At 30.2% G+C, this 15,906-nt stretch overlaps 1 protein-coding gene across 1 annotated transcript; it reads right to left on the bottom strand.

Annotated features, from left to right (window-relative positions):
* Positions 1 to 2,898: 2,898 nt before the first annotated feature.
* LOC147803375 (speckle-type POZ protein B-like) lies at positions 2,899 to 6,975 on the bottom strand. The gene has a single exon (XM_087151022.1). The coding sequence runs from the start codon at positions 6,719 to 6,721 to the stop codon at positions 5,756 to 5,758; it is 966 nt and encodes a 321-aa protein (XP_087007148.1). The 5' UTR covers positions 6,722 to 6,975; the 3' UTR covers positions 2,899 to 5,755.
* Between the last annotated feature and the right edge of the window lie 8,931 nt (positions 6,976 to 15,906).

The raw sequence follows: 15,906 nt of genomic DNA, 5'->3' as shown, positions 1-15,906 counted from the left end.
AGCAAACATATTCAAAATTTTCAAATTAGAGTTTTAACAAATAGGGAGAGTATTAAATATGAAATCCAGAAAACAGCGTTACTTAGAAATGAACTAAATACAAACAAACCTTGCAAAGTATAAACAGTATCAATCAGAAGAGATGTCGCATCCTCAGTAGGGGGTGCAAAGTTAATAAAAAGAAACAATTACACATGGTTAAATATCAGATGTTTGTAACTCATAATATAATCACACCTTATAGAATAGTACTTAAGATATCAAGTTAAAGAAAAGGTTTTTTCAACACAGTAAATGTACAATCAAAAGAACGTAAAAATGTAATAGCATAACAGTGAGTATGTACATTGAAAGTCAGGTGAATAATTTATGACGCATGGTGCAAAGGCCATGTAGTGATTGGCTCACTGCTAGAGGGCGAGTTAATCACTAACCCAATTAAAGATTTAAGAATAGAGGAGATGAAGAGGATCCGGCGCGTAGGCTGGTCTTTCCTCGATAAGAGAATTTTCTGTAATTCTATTTTGGCCGCTGAGGGCCCTTATATGCTCATAATTGTTTTGTTTTGTCGTTTTAAATATTAATAAATATTATTTTGTTGCTGTTACATTGGATATATTTCTAAAGCAATAGTGCACATGACATTGGCGCAGTAGTCTCTCCTGAAGTAAAAAAAAAAAAAAAAGACATTCTCTAGGACAGGGATGCCGAACCAATGGCACGCGTGCCATTTATGGCACGCGACACACTATTCTGGGCACGCCACTGACCACAACGTTCACTATGAAGCATATTAACAAATTAAAATTCACAAAAACAAACAAAAAATTAATATATAATGCCAAAAAAACAATCAATTAATAACCATAAAAAACACGCTAACAATATATAATCAGCAAAAAAAGATTTAACAGTACTGCTTAACTGACATCTTACAACCTAATATAAGTTATTTGTCATCTAATCTGCAACAACAGAAGTCACACTGATATTACTTTAAGCTGAATTACGCTTATAATTGAGACATTGAAAAATATTTGTTGTTTTTTTCACGGTAAATAAAGAGTTTTGATTTGATAGTATTATTATTTTCCGAATAATCACGAAGTCAAAATTATTTGACGGCACGTCTATGACCTCATTAAACTTTTTTTTTGAAAAAATGGCACGTTGGTGCATAAAGGTTCGCCATCCCTGCTCTAGGAACACTAGTGATTTAAAGTTCAAAATGAGGAATAACATAGTGGCAGAGACTGATAAAAAGCATGAACTTAAAATGCAAAAAAACAACATAAAATAGTTTAAGATAAAATCAAGTGAAAATCAAAACAAAAATCAAGAAGTAAAAATCAAACCATAACAGGTAAATCAATAAGGGATTTAACGTATGTCTTTCTCAACAATTTACGACTACTAATGTTCAACTCCGTAGCCTCGTAATTTTGAACCCAATCCAGAAAACAAAGGAAATCCTTGAACAAGTACTCGGAAAAATTTGCCATCGTGGAAGACTTTTTGATAGAACTTACCCGTATTTCCATTACATGGAGAGGAAGACCACGAGAACCTCCCACTGTAAGCCTGACAGCAAGGGACCTCTAACCAATGATCTGTCTACCACTGAGGATAGTTCACGTCAGCACTAAGGTCGGTGCAAGCCGGATGCGGAATTCATATCGACCAGCAATCTCTGGAATTCGAACCCGTTTCACCTCATTGGAAGGCGAACGCTCTATCGCCTGAGCCATCGTGGGTCTGCAAATGAATCTCAAAATCTTTCATACATTTGCTGATCAATAAAGAGATTTCTGCTATTAGGAATGAAATTAATTGAAAACCTAAACATTTAGGACCACAGATTAATAGCTAGATAAGAAAAAAATAGAGTTAAAATCTGAGAAATCGGTTTTTAAAATAGAGCTATTTTTCTTTCCGCAAGAAACTTGAAGATGTTTATAATAATCTCATATATTCTTTGTTATTGGTTGATTCGGGCAGTAACCCCTCAAATCTCCACCCTTTTCGCAGCATTAAGTACATATTTCCCATTTTCATATATTATTCAAAATTATTACGTTAACTCCCCGGCTATAAGCAGAGAAATAAATATAGTTGCATGTATATTTGCAGTTTCTACAATTGCACATAACAGAACGTTAGCTCCCAGAAGGACACATTTCTGAAAACAATGATTAAAAAAGGTGACTGATGCCTGCAGTGCACATCACAAGTACTGCCTGGTTAATAAAATAACATTGCAGCTATTTGTACTTTCTTTAAAGTTTTCACCCAAATTCGGGATCATAGAAGGATTCAAAGATTGTTTTCTTAAACTTATTGGATTCAATAGTCTATTGTAGAAGTTCATACAATCTAAAAGTGTTTATACATATGTATAAATACTTACTTTAAAACAACAACTTACACTTTAAGGAATTGCTTCATATTCAAACGTAGAATAATACCCAAATTTCAACTGGATTTTAAGTAAAATATATTTCAAAATGTATAAATTCAATACTTTTTACAAAAAGTTAAAAATTGTAATGAACGCTTTGCATTCGTATGTCTACTTTCAGCCACAAAAGCATTTTTACCGTTCCAGTCATATATCCGCTCTCAGCTATCAAAGCTTTTTTTTTTTTACCTTTACAGTCGTACGCCTGCTATAACAGTAAAGAACATATATAATTCTAAATAATATTTTACCAATTCTCTTCAAGAATAGTACCTTTTTTATCGTTCAAAGTATTAAATTTGTCAAAAAAAAAAAATTCCGACAACTAGAACAACTAATCATAAACTTAATATGACCCAATAGGATTAAAATGACTGAATTTCTTTAAAAACAATTCACATAATTAACAAAAGAACAATAAATGATATAAACAACATCAGTAAGTATACAACAATTTTATTTTTCTCTTTCTTTTTTACCATAGGTAAAAATTAATTTTAATTATACATTTATGAAGTTTTAAAGAAATCAACTCACTCATACGTTGAAAATTATACACAAAATAAAGTTTAGTGGCATTAGCAAGTTATTAGCAAAATTTCAGCGGCTATGTTTCTTGCAGTAAATTTAAATTCACAAATTTCAGCTTGCACTTATAATATATAATATTTGACTAATTATAATAATAATATAATATATAATAATATATAATATTTATAATATATAATATTATGACTATAATATTTGAAGAGTTCATTTTGAAACAATAAGTAAAAATTGATGGTATATTTATGAGTAAAAATAAATAGTAAACGCATTCAAATGCGGAATTTTTAGATTTCATGACATTACAGAATTTATACAGATTTACAAAAATAGAGATCTCCAATTTCTCTACTATAAAAAAGAGATAATTGAACTTCTAAAATACTTTTTATTTCAAACAATACCGTTCAACTTTATTGTAAAGATAGACTATTTTGTAAAATTTAAATTTCGTTGTGAACACATTTGGTGTCAGTTAAACACATATGGTGGTAATTAAAATTCAAAGGTTAACTAAGACAAAAATAACAGTCTATAATAAAAAAATTAAATTAACCATTTCTAATAAGTGACCATTTCTTTTAATAAAACAATCATACTTTATAGTTTATTTAAAAAACTACACAATAAAATGCACCATGTGTTTTAACTGTCATTTTAGAGTTTACATACTAAATGATCATCCTAATTTTTATATAATTTGCAGTAGTTCAATTAAAATAAAGTAATAGCAAAATTATTTCTTTATCAGGATATCTATGTGTGACTTAATTTATTCATCACTGCTAATTTCAAAATAAGTATTATATCATTGTACTAAAAAACTATTAATTTTAAATACATTGTAATAAAAGTGAAAGCAAAAACAAACGCTTAATATTATTTACAACTATATCATTATATTATATATCATCATTATATTATTTGCACCTATACTGTTAATTATTGTTTACATTGTTGTTTATCACATTTACCATTGTTTTCACTCTATCCTACGAATATACACTGGTTATCATAAATTAAGGAAAAATCACAAAAATAGCGATAACTCTTTCAAAAGTAAGCCAAACCGTGCAAAATTTGCATATGTTGTCCACTAAGAGTAGCTGAGTAAAATTGCAATATGCAAATTAGTGGCGCTGCACTCGGCTTACGTCATCTGCCTGGAGCATAAAAGTCCAAGTTTGAGAGAAAGCACACAAATTTTACTGTGATTGCGACATTGAAAATCTGAGATAGCCAATTCGTAATAATGACCTCTAGGCATCATTTGCCTGAAGAACTACGATGGAGAGCCATCGGGAGACTAGAGGCAGGGCAGAGTCAATCAGAAGTGGCCAGATGGCTAAATGTGAGTCCATCTGTGGTTCATAGACTTTGGAGGCAATTTCAAACCACAGATTCGGCATCTAGGAGGTTCAGTCAAGGACGGCCAACTGTTACGACCAGTGCCGATGACCGATATTTGACATTAAGTGCACGCAGGAATAGAACCGCTACTCCGACACATCTTAGATCCTCTCTTGCTGCAGCCACCGGAAGGTTGGTGTCAACGTCAACTGTGCGCAGAAGGCTCCACGAAGGTGGTCTGTATGCGAGACGACCAGCCATTTGCGTGCCGCTCACATCACGCCATAGGAGAGACCGTTTGCAGTGGGCCCGACAACATGTCCACTGGACGTCAGATCAATGGAGGCCTGTTCTCTTTACGGATGAGTCCAGGTTTAGTCTAGAAAGTGACAGTAGACGTTATTTGATATGGAGAGAACCTGGGACCCGTTATCATCCATCAAACATCCGTGAAAGAGATGCATACGGAAGAGGCAGTGTCTGTGTTTGGGGAGGCATATCCTTAGGAGGGCGCACATACCTCCATGTCTTTCCAAGGGGAACCGTGAATGCTCAGGTTTATCGAGACAACATCCTTGATGCTTATGTGCGCCCATATGCCGGGGCAATTGGTGATTGCTTCCTGTTACAGGACGATAATGCAAGACCACACAGAGCTCGCATTGTTGATGATTATCTTCAACAGGAAACAATTACTCGCATGGAGTGGCCAGCTCGATCCCCGGACTTGAATCCTATCGAGCACGTTTGGGATGCTCTAGGGAGGCGTGTATCTGCCATCAATCCGCCCCCTCAGACCCTTGCCACGCTTGCAACTGCTTTACAAGAGCAATGGCTCTCACTTCCTATTGAACTGATAGACCGCATAATTGAAAGCATCACACATCGCTGTTTGTGCTGTATTGCTTCTAGAGGCAATCATATTCCATATTAAAGGTACTTTTTCTATTGCAAACCGATACTTCCAATTTGTTTATTTTATACATGTGCTAATTTCTATACTACTATTAATGTCTGATAATTTCTTTTTATGTTGTTTAATACCTTACTATGTGTTGTATATTGTGGGTAAGTTTCATAAAATTCCATGTGTAATTTCTTGAGTTATCGCGATTTTTGTGAATTTTCCTTAATTTATGATAACCAGTGTATATAAACTGTTAATTTTTAAAACTTACTGTTATATTAATATTCATTTAAATCTCAATTAGTTATTTCTCATTAATAATATTTGGTTTCAACAACGAGTGTTTTAACTATCTTTACAACTACTCAACATGGTTAAAAAAGAAAACAAATACCGTGTTTTTTTACAAATATTATAAAAAACATATCTAAGCAAATATGGCTTGTAGCTGATTCGAAAATTTCATTTATAAAATAAAAACAATTTATTCCTTTTTAATACCTGGAACGCATAAGCAGTATTATATCATCTTTGCTCATGTCATTAATAGACTCCATATTTACAACAGACGGAAAGTTAGCACTTACTAACTGCACGACTCCGTTTCTTAAATCTTCATCATTATGACGATTTGCCAAAGTGAACAGGGAACATGCATTGTTGACATCGAGATTTCTCAGCAATTCCTCTCTGCAGTCGTCTCGTAAGGACAGCACTTCGTACTTGTCTGCCGCGTAGTACAGCTCCATGGCTTCATCAAAATTGCACTTTTCCATTCGACCAGTGTACAAAAAAGTGACCAGTTTCTTAAGTGTTGATGCCCCAATGTCTGAAATGGCAACCGCATTTTCAGCGGCTTCGCTTGAATCGTGACTAAACATTTTGTAGAACACAGGGGAACGAGCTTGTAGAATAATTTTGTGAGCTTTGATGCTCTCCTCCGCCGTTGTGAGTACGATGTCTGTGTTGAGACCTTCTTCCAGAACCTTCATCAAATCGGAAGAAATTTCCTCCCTTCTTTTCTCGTGGGTAACATTCAATGTAGGGTAATAGTCGTTATTGAACGATTTTGCTATACAACTAACTATTATCGGATATTCAGTGGTATTTGGTATACTTGTGATATCACGTTCAAACAAATCTAACTTATCAAATGCGATTAAATAAGTTATTGACTTACTGATACTCTTAATACATGATTTGTTCTTGTCAAATATTGTAAGGACATAATATCCATTTCCCAAAGGTTTGGGATTATGTAGATAAAAAAAAATCTGACCATACTCATATACATCTATTTCAAGAAATGAGTTTATTTTTTCCGCACCTCCAAGGTTGAATTCAGGACTTCGCAAAACACTGAAAGGGCTAAAATCAGACTCTTCAAGCTGCCACTCAAAATACAAGAAGTTTTTAGAATAAACAAGTAAAAGATTTTCATTCCGTGTCACACGAAACATTTTGATGCAGCAATTAACACTTGATTAAATTTCTTAATCGAAATTATAACTTCCTTTTCGAATTAAAAAAAAGTAGATTCCCAATTACATAAGAGTTTTTCAAACAGCAGTTACTTCATACGAATATATTGCACATAAACGCAAACAGTAATAATGCAGAAAGTAATATCACAACTAGTCTACTACAACATGACTCAAACACAAACTGAAACTTAGAAATTACCCATAAGCCTTAGCAAGTGACTGACTTTGAAACAGCCTTCCGTTTCATTCCACTCCGTTCAAGGTTAATTTCAATAATTACGTCAAAGATGAAGCTGTTGCTTATCTTTAAATGTCCCAAATAGAAGAGAATAAACATGAATCATTTAAATTATTTATTCGTTATATATATATTTTTAAAAAAAATTTCACCCACCCATTTCTGTTAAAAAAATCGTGATGCCGTCGTTGTTTTAGTTGTTCTACTTAATGAAAACATTTTGTTTTGCTGCACAAAAAGAATTAGACATAAAATCTCGCAGGTGTGTAGAAACGTGTAAAGGGCGTACTGGGTACAAATGAATAAAAATAAATAAAATTTGATACTCAGTTCGAAATTGATTTTAATGCAAGTTTCTTTTTTTTTCCTTTTTTGAAATTTTAATTTGTTCTAAAGTTTTTTTTTTATGTTCTAATTTGTTCTAAAGTTGTTTTAATGTTCGAATTTACTCTAAAGTTGTTTTCTGTAACACTTTGTTTTGGTGTGCAAAAACTGTAGAATTAGAGATTTGAAGGTGCTAAGATGTGTCAAGAATGTACAAGAAAAACAATGGAATAAAACAAAATTTAACATTCGATAATTAGTTTATGAAATATTAACTGCTAAATTTGAAATAATATTATAGCATTTAAACCGTTCTGCACTGTGTAGAAAAAAATTTTCAGAGTTGAAATTTCACATGCTGAAAGAGTCATTTTCATTTATGATAACTTATGTCATTTTTCTTCGAAATTCCAATTTGCTCAAAATTTATTGCAAATTTAAGTGTTCCTTTTTTTGTTTCAATAATAACTATTTTTCCATTGGATTAGAACAATTTCTTTCCTGCGGTCTTCATTTTATTGTTTCAAATTGAACTTGATGTCAAAAATAGCTAAATAAGTGTACAGTCCGCAAAAAAAAAAAGATATCACCCTGAATAACTTTCGTTCTAATGATCGGATTTTCACGAACTAAGTGTAATGGTTCTTGGGGGTGACCTCAAATATGCTAATTAATTAGTGCTAACTATGAATTAAGTTACGAAATCAGACACAAAAACGTACTTTCTCTGAATAAACATATATTTTTTCTTACATATTTGGATTCTTAACCTTCAAAATATAGGGAGTAGCCACAATCTGGGAAATATGGTCCCCATAGTTTGGTCAGGAGAGCGATCCAAAGAGCGATTCAAACTTGACTTCGCACGCTTAGCATAAAATTTCATTCATATTTTTTTCGCTTATAATCGTTTGCTTATCTTTTCATTTTTATTTTTTTAAGCTATAAAATACGATGTTTCTTTTTTAGTCGTCTAAAATTCTATTTGAAAATTTAGTAAAGAAATTTGAATAAAACATTTTATTGAATAAAATACATTTTATTCAGAGAATGTGGAGTTTTATAAAAGCATGCTTTTGATAGAATATGATTATACAACAGATTGTGCTTCTTTAATGTGATTATTTTTAATTTTTTAGTTTTTTTTTCTCAATAACTGATAAAATTTCAATAATATACATACGAATGAATAAATTTGGAATAAAATATTCATCAATTTCTTGAATATATATTTTATAAATATTAATAAAAATACGTAGTCAGCATTTTTAAGCATCTCTCACAACATCGCAAATTTCTCAAAATCTTATAGGGTAAACTAACCAGTGATGGAATACTTAAGCTTAGCTTGTCTTTAAAAAAAAATCATAAAAATTTAAAAATTTGTAATTTTAGCTAAATGACGTATTTGTTATTAAATGCATGTCGACATATTTGTTAATAAATGCAAATTATGTAAAAAAAATTTAGATAACTTACATAATATTGTTTTAAGCTTTTGGTGGTTTAAATAATAAGTAGTAAGATAACCAAGTGAAGGAACAGTTCTTAAATTGAATAAACACTAAATTTTCGAGTGAATGAACACTTAATTTTGAGAATGTTTGATGCTCGTTAGGAATCCTTCGGCCACACAGATATCTGTCGCCCTGTAGATGCCTGAATTGACGGATGTTAACACAGGTGGGCATTAGGAAAAAAAAATCTTTTAAGTTTTCGTTCCCCCATTTCAGTATCTTAAGGGCCTTACGAGCTCTGTTTAAAAAGAGAGTATATAAGAAAATATATATAAGAAAATAAATATAAGAAAACAAAAATAATCATAGTAGCAGTATTTGGTGGTAAATGTAGCTTATCGTAATTGAAGAATATGCTGTGCGACATTTTATGGTGAATTTGCGAACGTAAGTTTCAGAATGTATCGAAACATGTGGATGCTATTTGCTAATCATCTTTATCCAAAGAAAACCATGTAACGTAAATATCTAGCAAAATGAAGCAATTTTTTTAAACAATGAATCATACAATATGCAACATATTATTTCAATATCTTATTCTTAAACATAAAATATTTCAATGTTTTTAAAATGTCACTAAACATTCAGCAATTCATTGAGTTATAGAAAAAAGAAATATCGTAAATTATAGAAAACCTTGTGAATGTGCATTAGAATTACTATACAATCTACATTTTATTTTTCAAGCACTTTTTTTTTCCCTCAAACTTTTATGCCTAGAAGACTCGATTAAAGCTATAAAAATCATTATCCCTAAAATTTTGTATATAGCTAATTTTGTATATAGCTAAAATTTTGTATAAGTTATGTTAATTTGATTTTAGTATGAAATCCTCGAATAAACATAGCAAAAATGGCATAATCTAAACAATATCAGATAAAAAGTTCATGTATTTAAATTCTAAAAACTTATAAATCGATTCAAATTTTCTTTTCAAAGGAGAATAAAATAATTATTATATTTTTTTTTTTTTTTTTTTTTTTTTGCTTTTTGGACATAAATGAACTTAAAAATTGTCTATTGCCTAGAAACTTCGAGATGTTTTCTATTAACTATTAATTAAACCTCTCAGAGCAATCACAAAACATTATTTCAATTTTTTTACAGTCAGAAATTGGTTGCCTAGCAACCTAGTAAAATTAAGCGTTTCTCTTTTGAATCAGTCAATGGGTTATCTTAAAATATTTATTTGCGCAGGCGACTTTTTTTGGCGGTTTTCTGGACTATCGCCAAATATATAAACCTTTATTGCAACCCAATTTACGACCCAATTGTTTTAAAATTTTGTCTACCCCCCCTAATTCAAGTGTCTAGATTCCAAATATGTAAAAAAAAATATATGTTTATTCAGAGAAAGTACGTTTTTGTGTCTGATTTCGTAACTTAATTAATAGTTAGCACTAATTAATTAGCATATTTGAGGTCACCCCCAGGAACCATTAAGATTGACACTTAGTTCGTGAAAATCGGATCATTAGAACGAAAGTTATTCTGGGTGATATCTTTTTTTTTTTTTGCAGACTGTACAGTCCGCAAAAAAAAAAACGAATCACCCTGAATAACTTTCGTTCTAATGATCGGATTTTCACGAACTAAGTGTCAATCTTAATGGTTCCTGGGGGTGACCTCAAATATGTTAATTAATTAGTGCTAACTATTAATTAAGTTACGAAATCAGACACAAAAACGTACTTTCTCTGAATAAACATATAATTTTTTTTACATATTTGGAATCTAGACCCTTGAATTAGGGGGGGTAGACAAAATTTTAAAAAAATTGGGTGGTAAATTGGGCCGCAATAAATGTTTATATATTTGGCGATAGTCCAGAAAACCGCCAAAAAAAGTCGCCTGCGCAAATAAATATTTTAAGATAACCCATTGACTAATTCAAAAGAGGAGTGCTTAATTTTACTAGGTTGCTACGCAACCAAACTCTGATAGTAAAAAAATTGAAATAATGTTCAGTGATTGCTCGGAGGGGCTTAATTTATTGTTAATAGAAAATATCTCGAAGTTTCCAGGCCATAAACAATTTTTTTAGGGGATTTCTGTCCAAAAAGCAAAAAAAATATTATTTTAATCTCCTTTGAAAAGTAAATTTGTATCGATTTATAAATTATTCATGATAGTTTTTAGAATTTAAATACTTGAACTTTTTATCTGATATTGTTTAGATTACACTGTTTTTACTATATTTATTCGAGGATTTTATACTAAAATAAAATGAGCATAACTTATTATAGCTATATACAAAATTTTAGGGATAATCATTTTTAGTTTTAATCGAGTCTTCTAGGCAAGAAAATTTGAAGAAAAAAAAAGTGCTTGAAAAATAAAATGTAGATTGTATAATAATTCTAATGCACATTCACAAGGCTTTCTATAATTTACGATATTTCTTTTTTCTATAACTCAAGGAATTGCTGAATGTTTAGTGGCATTTTAAAAAGATTGAAATATGTTATGTTTAAGAATAAGATATTGAAATAATATATTGCAAATTGTAGGATTCATTGCTTAAAAAATCGCTTCATTCTACTAGATATTTAGGTTACATCGTTTCCTTTGGATAAAGATGATTAGCAAATAGCATCCTCATGTTTCGATACATTCTGAAACTTATACGTTCGCAAATTCACCATAAAATGTCGCACAGCATATTCTTCAATTACGATAAGCTACATTTACCACCAAATACTGCTACTATGGTTATTTTTGCTTTCTTATCTGATGATCTCTTTTCAAACAGAGCTCGTAAGATCCTTAAGATACTGAAATGGGGGCACAAAAACTTAAGAGATAAAATATTTAATTTCATTAACTCAAAATATCTGGTATCAAAATGTTAATTTTTAAGTTAAATATAACTTTTACAATATTGATGTTCTTACATTTTTAAAGACCATATGAATCCTGATAAAATATTAAAATGCATATGTTTACTTTAACTAGTGTAAAATCCTTATCAAAATAATGATCAAGACCCAAATGTAAAACAGTATAATTGACGATAAAAACTCAACTGGCTTCAAAACATATGAAGAGGGAAGTAAAAGTCGACATGTTTCGAGTTTTCAAATATAATCGCCCATTCTCAAGACTTGTCAGGCTTGGATAACTTGTGACTTTTATTATTGAACTCTCAAAACATGTCTATTTTTATTATCATCTATTATTTTTTTAAATCAATGAAGTTTTTATATTTTCGATTCAGTTTCTTGGGATTATCCATTTAGTTACACAACATATTAAATTATTTCATTCGATATTAAAATAAGTTTTACATATGTTATAGGCACAGGTTCTTAGATTGAAAAAATAATAATTCACTACTTTGTAAAAAAATTAATGCAGTAAAAAAAAAAATTTTTTTTTTGCTGCAAGCCTTAACATTTTAGTTTAAGGTCGTAAAAAAATTCCGTTTACAATTGAAATTTCAAAAGTCGAATGGGAAAATGGAATGTCCCCTAGTACCAGGAATCGAAATTAAATAGTAACAAGAAAAACTTTTTTAAACATGTTAGCGTTTCCGTTCTACTCGAAGTTGTTTGAAAAGGTATTTTTTATATATCGATTCCAAAGTTTATTCTACATATATTTCAGGGTATACTTTCGGAGTATTTCGATCGAGTTTATTTTTACACCCTTATTTGCTTAAAATTATTAAATAATTTACTTAAAATAAATTATTCAAGCTACATGATTTAATGCATTTATAGTATAATAATAAACGGAGCTTCTGACGCATATCCTTAACCTTAATACCGCTATCATTAAATAAATGGAATAAGCTTAGGTAAATAAAAGTTAATTTTTCCCTCGTGTAATTTTCAAGGAATAATATGTTTCGATCAAACAGATTTCATTCTGGAAATAGCGAAATTATTGAGTAGGTCCCTTGGAGCAATATCATTCTTATCCTCTTTTGACGAAATATAGGAAAAATTAGTTTTCACAGTTTCTGTAAAAAGTATGTTAGCCTACTTGCCACGTTTTTTTTAAAATTTTTTTTTATTTAAATAAGGTCGGAAATTGTGTATTGTGTGCACAGCTTCGGAATCCTTACAAATTTCAATTTTTAGTATTTCCTGATTAACAAAATAAGGCATTTTCCTGATAACAAATTATACTACAATAATATCTTGGAAATCATGCTAAAGTAAAAAATTAAACAAAATAGTTTAGTATATTATCAGAAAAAAAATCTACTTGGTATCATAAAGAGTAAAAGATATAATGAAATAATTAGTGAATCACACGTGGTCAGATAATTAAAAATTTAATTTCACAACTAAGATAGTAGGACGACATTTAAGATACTGAGATATTTTAAGACACTAAAAAAATTGGCTACGTATTCCACAGCTTTTTATATTCGGTATCTTTATCCTCCTTGTCGTAACTTATAAAACATCAACACGATTTTAGATAATCTAAGTTGAAGTCACAAGAAACAAAAAAAAGAAGACAATCAATAATTTATATTCTTTTTTCAAAAAAATAGTATGCTAAGTAAATAATCAGCTGTTTTGCATTAAATAATTTTAAACAGCTGAATGTTTTTAATTTCTTAACAAGGTTTTATTCTTAGCTACTAGACAATAACTCTTTAAAAAAAACTTGACTATAATTTGAAAAGGAAACCTAAATTAAAGAAAATGTAAATTAAAGTTCTAAAAAACTTATTAGTATATTAATGAAGAAATAATAAACGTAAAATGGAAAAGAATAAGAATTTTAAAATGTTAAAATTTTATTAAATAGTTGGTAAAATGGTTCTGCGATACACTTCCGGAAATTTCTTTTAAGATTAGGATGATATAGGGTAAACCAACAAATGAAGGAGCATTTCATAGATATTTCTTAGAAATAAGATTTTAAACGTTTTAATTTAGATTGATTGGTAAGAGTAGCTTACTACCTAACAATAGGAAGTCCTTTAACAATGCATTTAGTTATCTGGTCTTTGAGTCTTCTCTGGAAAAAGTTTTGAATTTGTTAGTATCTGTTCAACGCCTTGTTTCTTTGACAAAATTATAAGGTCAGTGTTTGTTGTTATCCGTTTAAACTACAATTAATTGCATATAATAATGCTTTTTCTTTTCATTGTGAAAAAAAGAATTCAAAATATGGTCATTGAAGTTACGTTTTATTTATTTTAAGCATCATTACATAAGCAAGTACTGAGATTAGGGGGTGTTTATTAACTGGATTACAGAACGATGAAAAACCAATGTATAAACAAGTGTTCCTTTACTGGGATTTTTTCAAGTTAATGAAAATAAAAGAAAAATTTTAATTTTCTTGTACCTTTTGTCATATCTATTATAAATCAAAAATATGTTAAAAATTAAAAAAAAAACTTCTAACCAGTGAAGGAACAGGCATGTTCCTTCACTGAGAATAGATTTCCCAGTGAATGAATAGTATGTGTGAAATATGATTTTACTTGGATAATTAGTAGTTCAGCGACATAGAGGACTCCTAAAATTCAGTTAAATGTTGTATGAATAGTTCCTATAACTATTTCATTTAAATATGCAAATTTAATTGCTAAATTTATTTAAAGAATTATAATAATAATTAATTTATTATTTATCTTTATAAATGTAGTGATTAGTTATTACATCATACCTTAGACTTCTTAATAAACTATGTTTATTAACTAAATATAACAACTAAATATAATAATAAAAGCTTGAATGGAATCTTTGCAGGATTTTGTGCCAATAATTAGCTAAATTATTATCCTATTGACGTCTTTAATGTCCTAACGGGAACTGGTAGGAAAAATCCATTTAAAGACAATTATCTAGGTGAAAAATGGGTAAAGTTTTTTTAAGGTGACATCCACCGATAACTCAGTGCAATGCGAAGATAATTTCAAAAGGCAAAACTTCCCTTAGAGAATAATATTCGAAATACTGGTTTTAAGAACTTCAGAGAATCTTTAGGAGGGAAGTAGCCCTGGCATCCTTTTATAAAGTGATTGCATTTACAATGCGAATGAAACAAGAGTTGAATACTGCCCTTAAACGAGAAAAATCTGCGGCCTTAAAAATTATAAGGATTTATATTCTAAAGTACCTAGGAAAGAAAAAGTACCTCCATTGGTAGTTTTTCCTTACAGAAGAATTCGTAGAGATGTTACAGAATCAGTCCCTGCTACATATTTCATTGGAAAAAGCTATTCATGAAATGAAACGATGACCGCAGCAACATTTTACAAATATATTGCAAATGTTTCTACCCATGGCTAATTAAAAATGCAATCAAATTCCTAATTTTGCTTCTTCTGGATAGGTATAAATCTCATATCAATTTGAAACTGAGCAAGTTTTGTTCCTCAAAACAAATTTTCTGGTTTAGTTTTCTACGTAATTCTTGGAAATCTCGTTAGATCTTATAAACAAAAGAATTGTAAAACAATATGTCTAGAAAATTTTACATCCATTTTTAAATAAGATTTGAGGCATCAACTGATGAAGTTAAAATGCTTTTATGAAATGCGATATTTTTTCATTCGATGTAGAAAACGTTGACTGTAACAAATGCATGCAAAACAGACACCAAGAATTAATGAGCAAGACAACTTATCAACAAAACACATGCTTCGAGAGTAACGATGCGCTATTTCTTCAGAAGCTTGAGAAGGAAATCTCACAAGTTATGTTGCAAATTTTTAAAGGAACATTGACAGAAAAGTTTAATCTCCCAAATATCCAATAGCCTGCGCTTTTCTCAATATTGAAAAATTTATTTCAAAAAGAACAATTGTATAATCAAATTTTGGCTCTGAAGCTGAGACAACTAACAATAATAATGAAAGTATCTTGAAAACCGATTTTGAGATAAGTCCTCTTGAGGCATTGTTAGTTGCAAAAACGATTGGTTTCATAAGTAACTACTAGATATAAGTCAATGAGAGATGGGTTTTACTCAAACTTCGAAACTCCTTTTTCTCATTTATTACCCAGTGAGGAATTCTGGAAATGGAACTGGAAAATCAAAAGAAATTTCGAAGATACATTTACATTGGTCAAAAATTTGGAAAAAAGAGGAAGGTTAAATCAAAAGA

The sequence above is a fragment of the Parasteatoda tepidariorum genome, chromosome 9 (assembly GCF_982258835.1).
Source record: "Parasteatoda tepidariorum strain Cologne lab strain chromosome 9, Ptep-v5.0, whole genome shotgun sequence".
Taxonomy (NCBI): domain Eukaryota; kingdom Metazoa; phylum Arthropoda; class Arachnida; order Araneae; family Theridiidae; genus Parasteatoda; species Parasteatoda tepidariorum.
This window is presented reverse-complemented; position numbering and strand designations above follow the sequence as displayed.

What these genes read in the sequence shown, in the direction of transcription:
- LOC147803375 (XM_087151022.1), bottom strand. Translation starts at nt 6,721, where the DNA reads ATGTTTCGTGTGACACGGAATGAAAATCTTTTACTTGTTTATTCTAAA.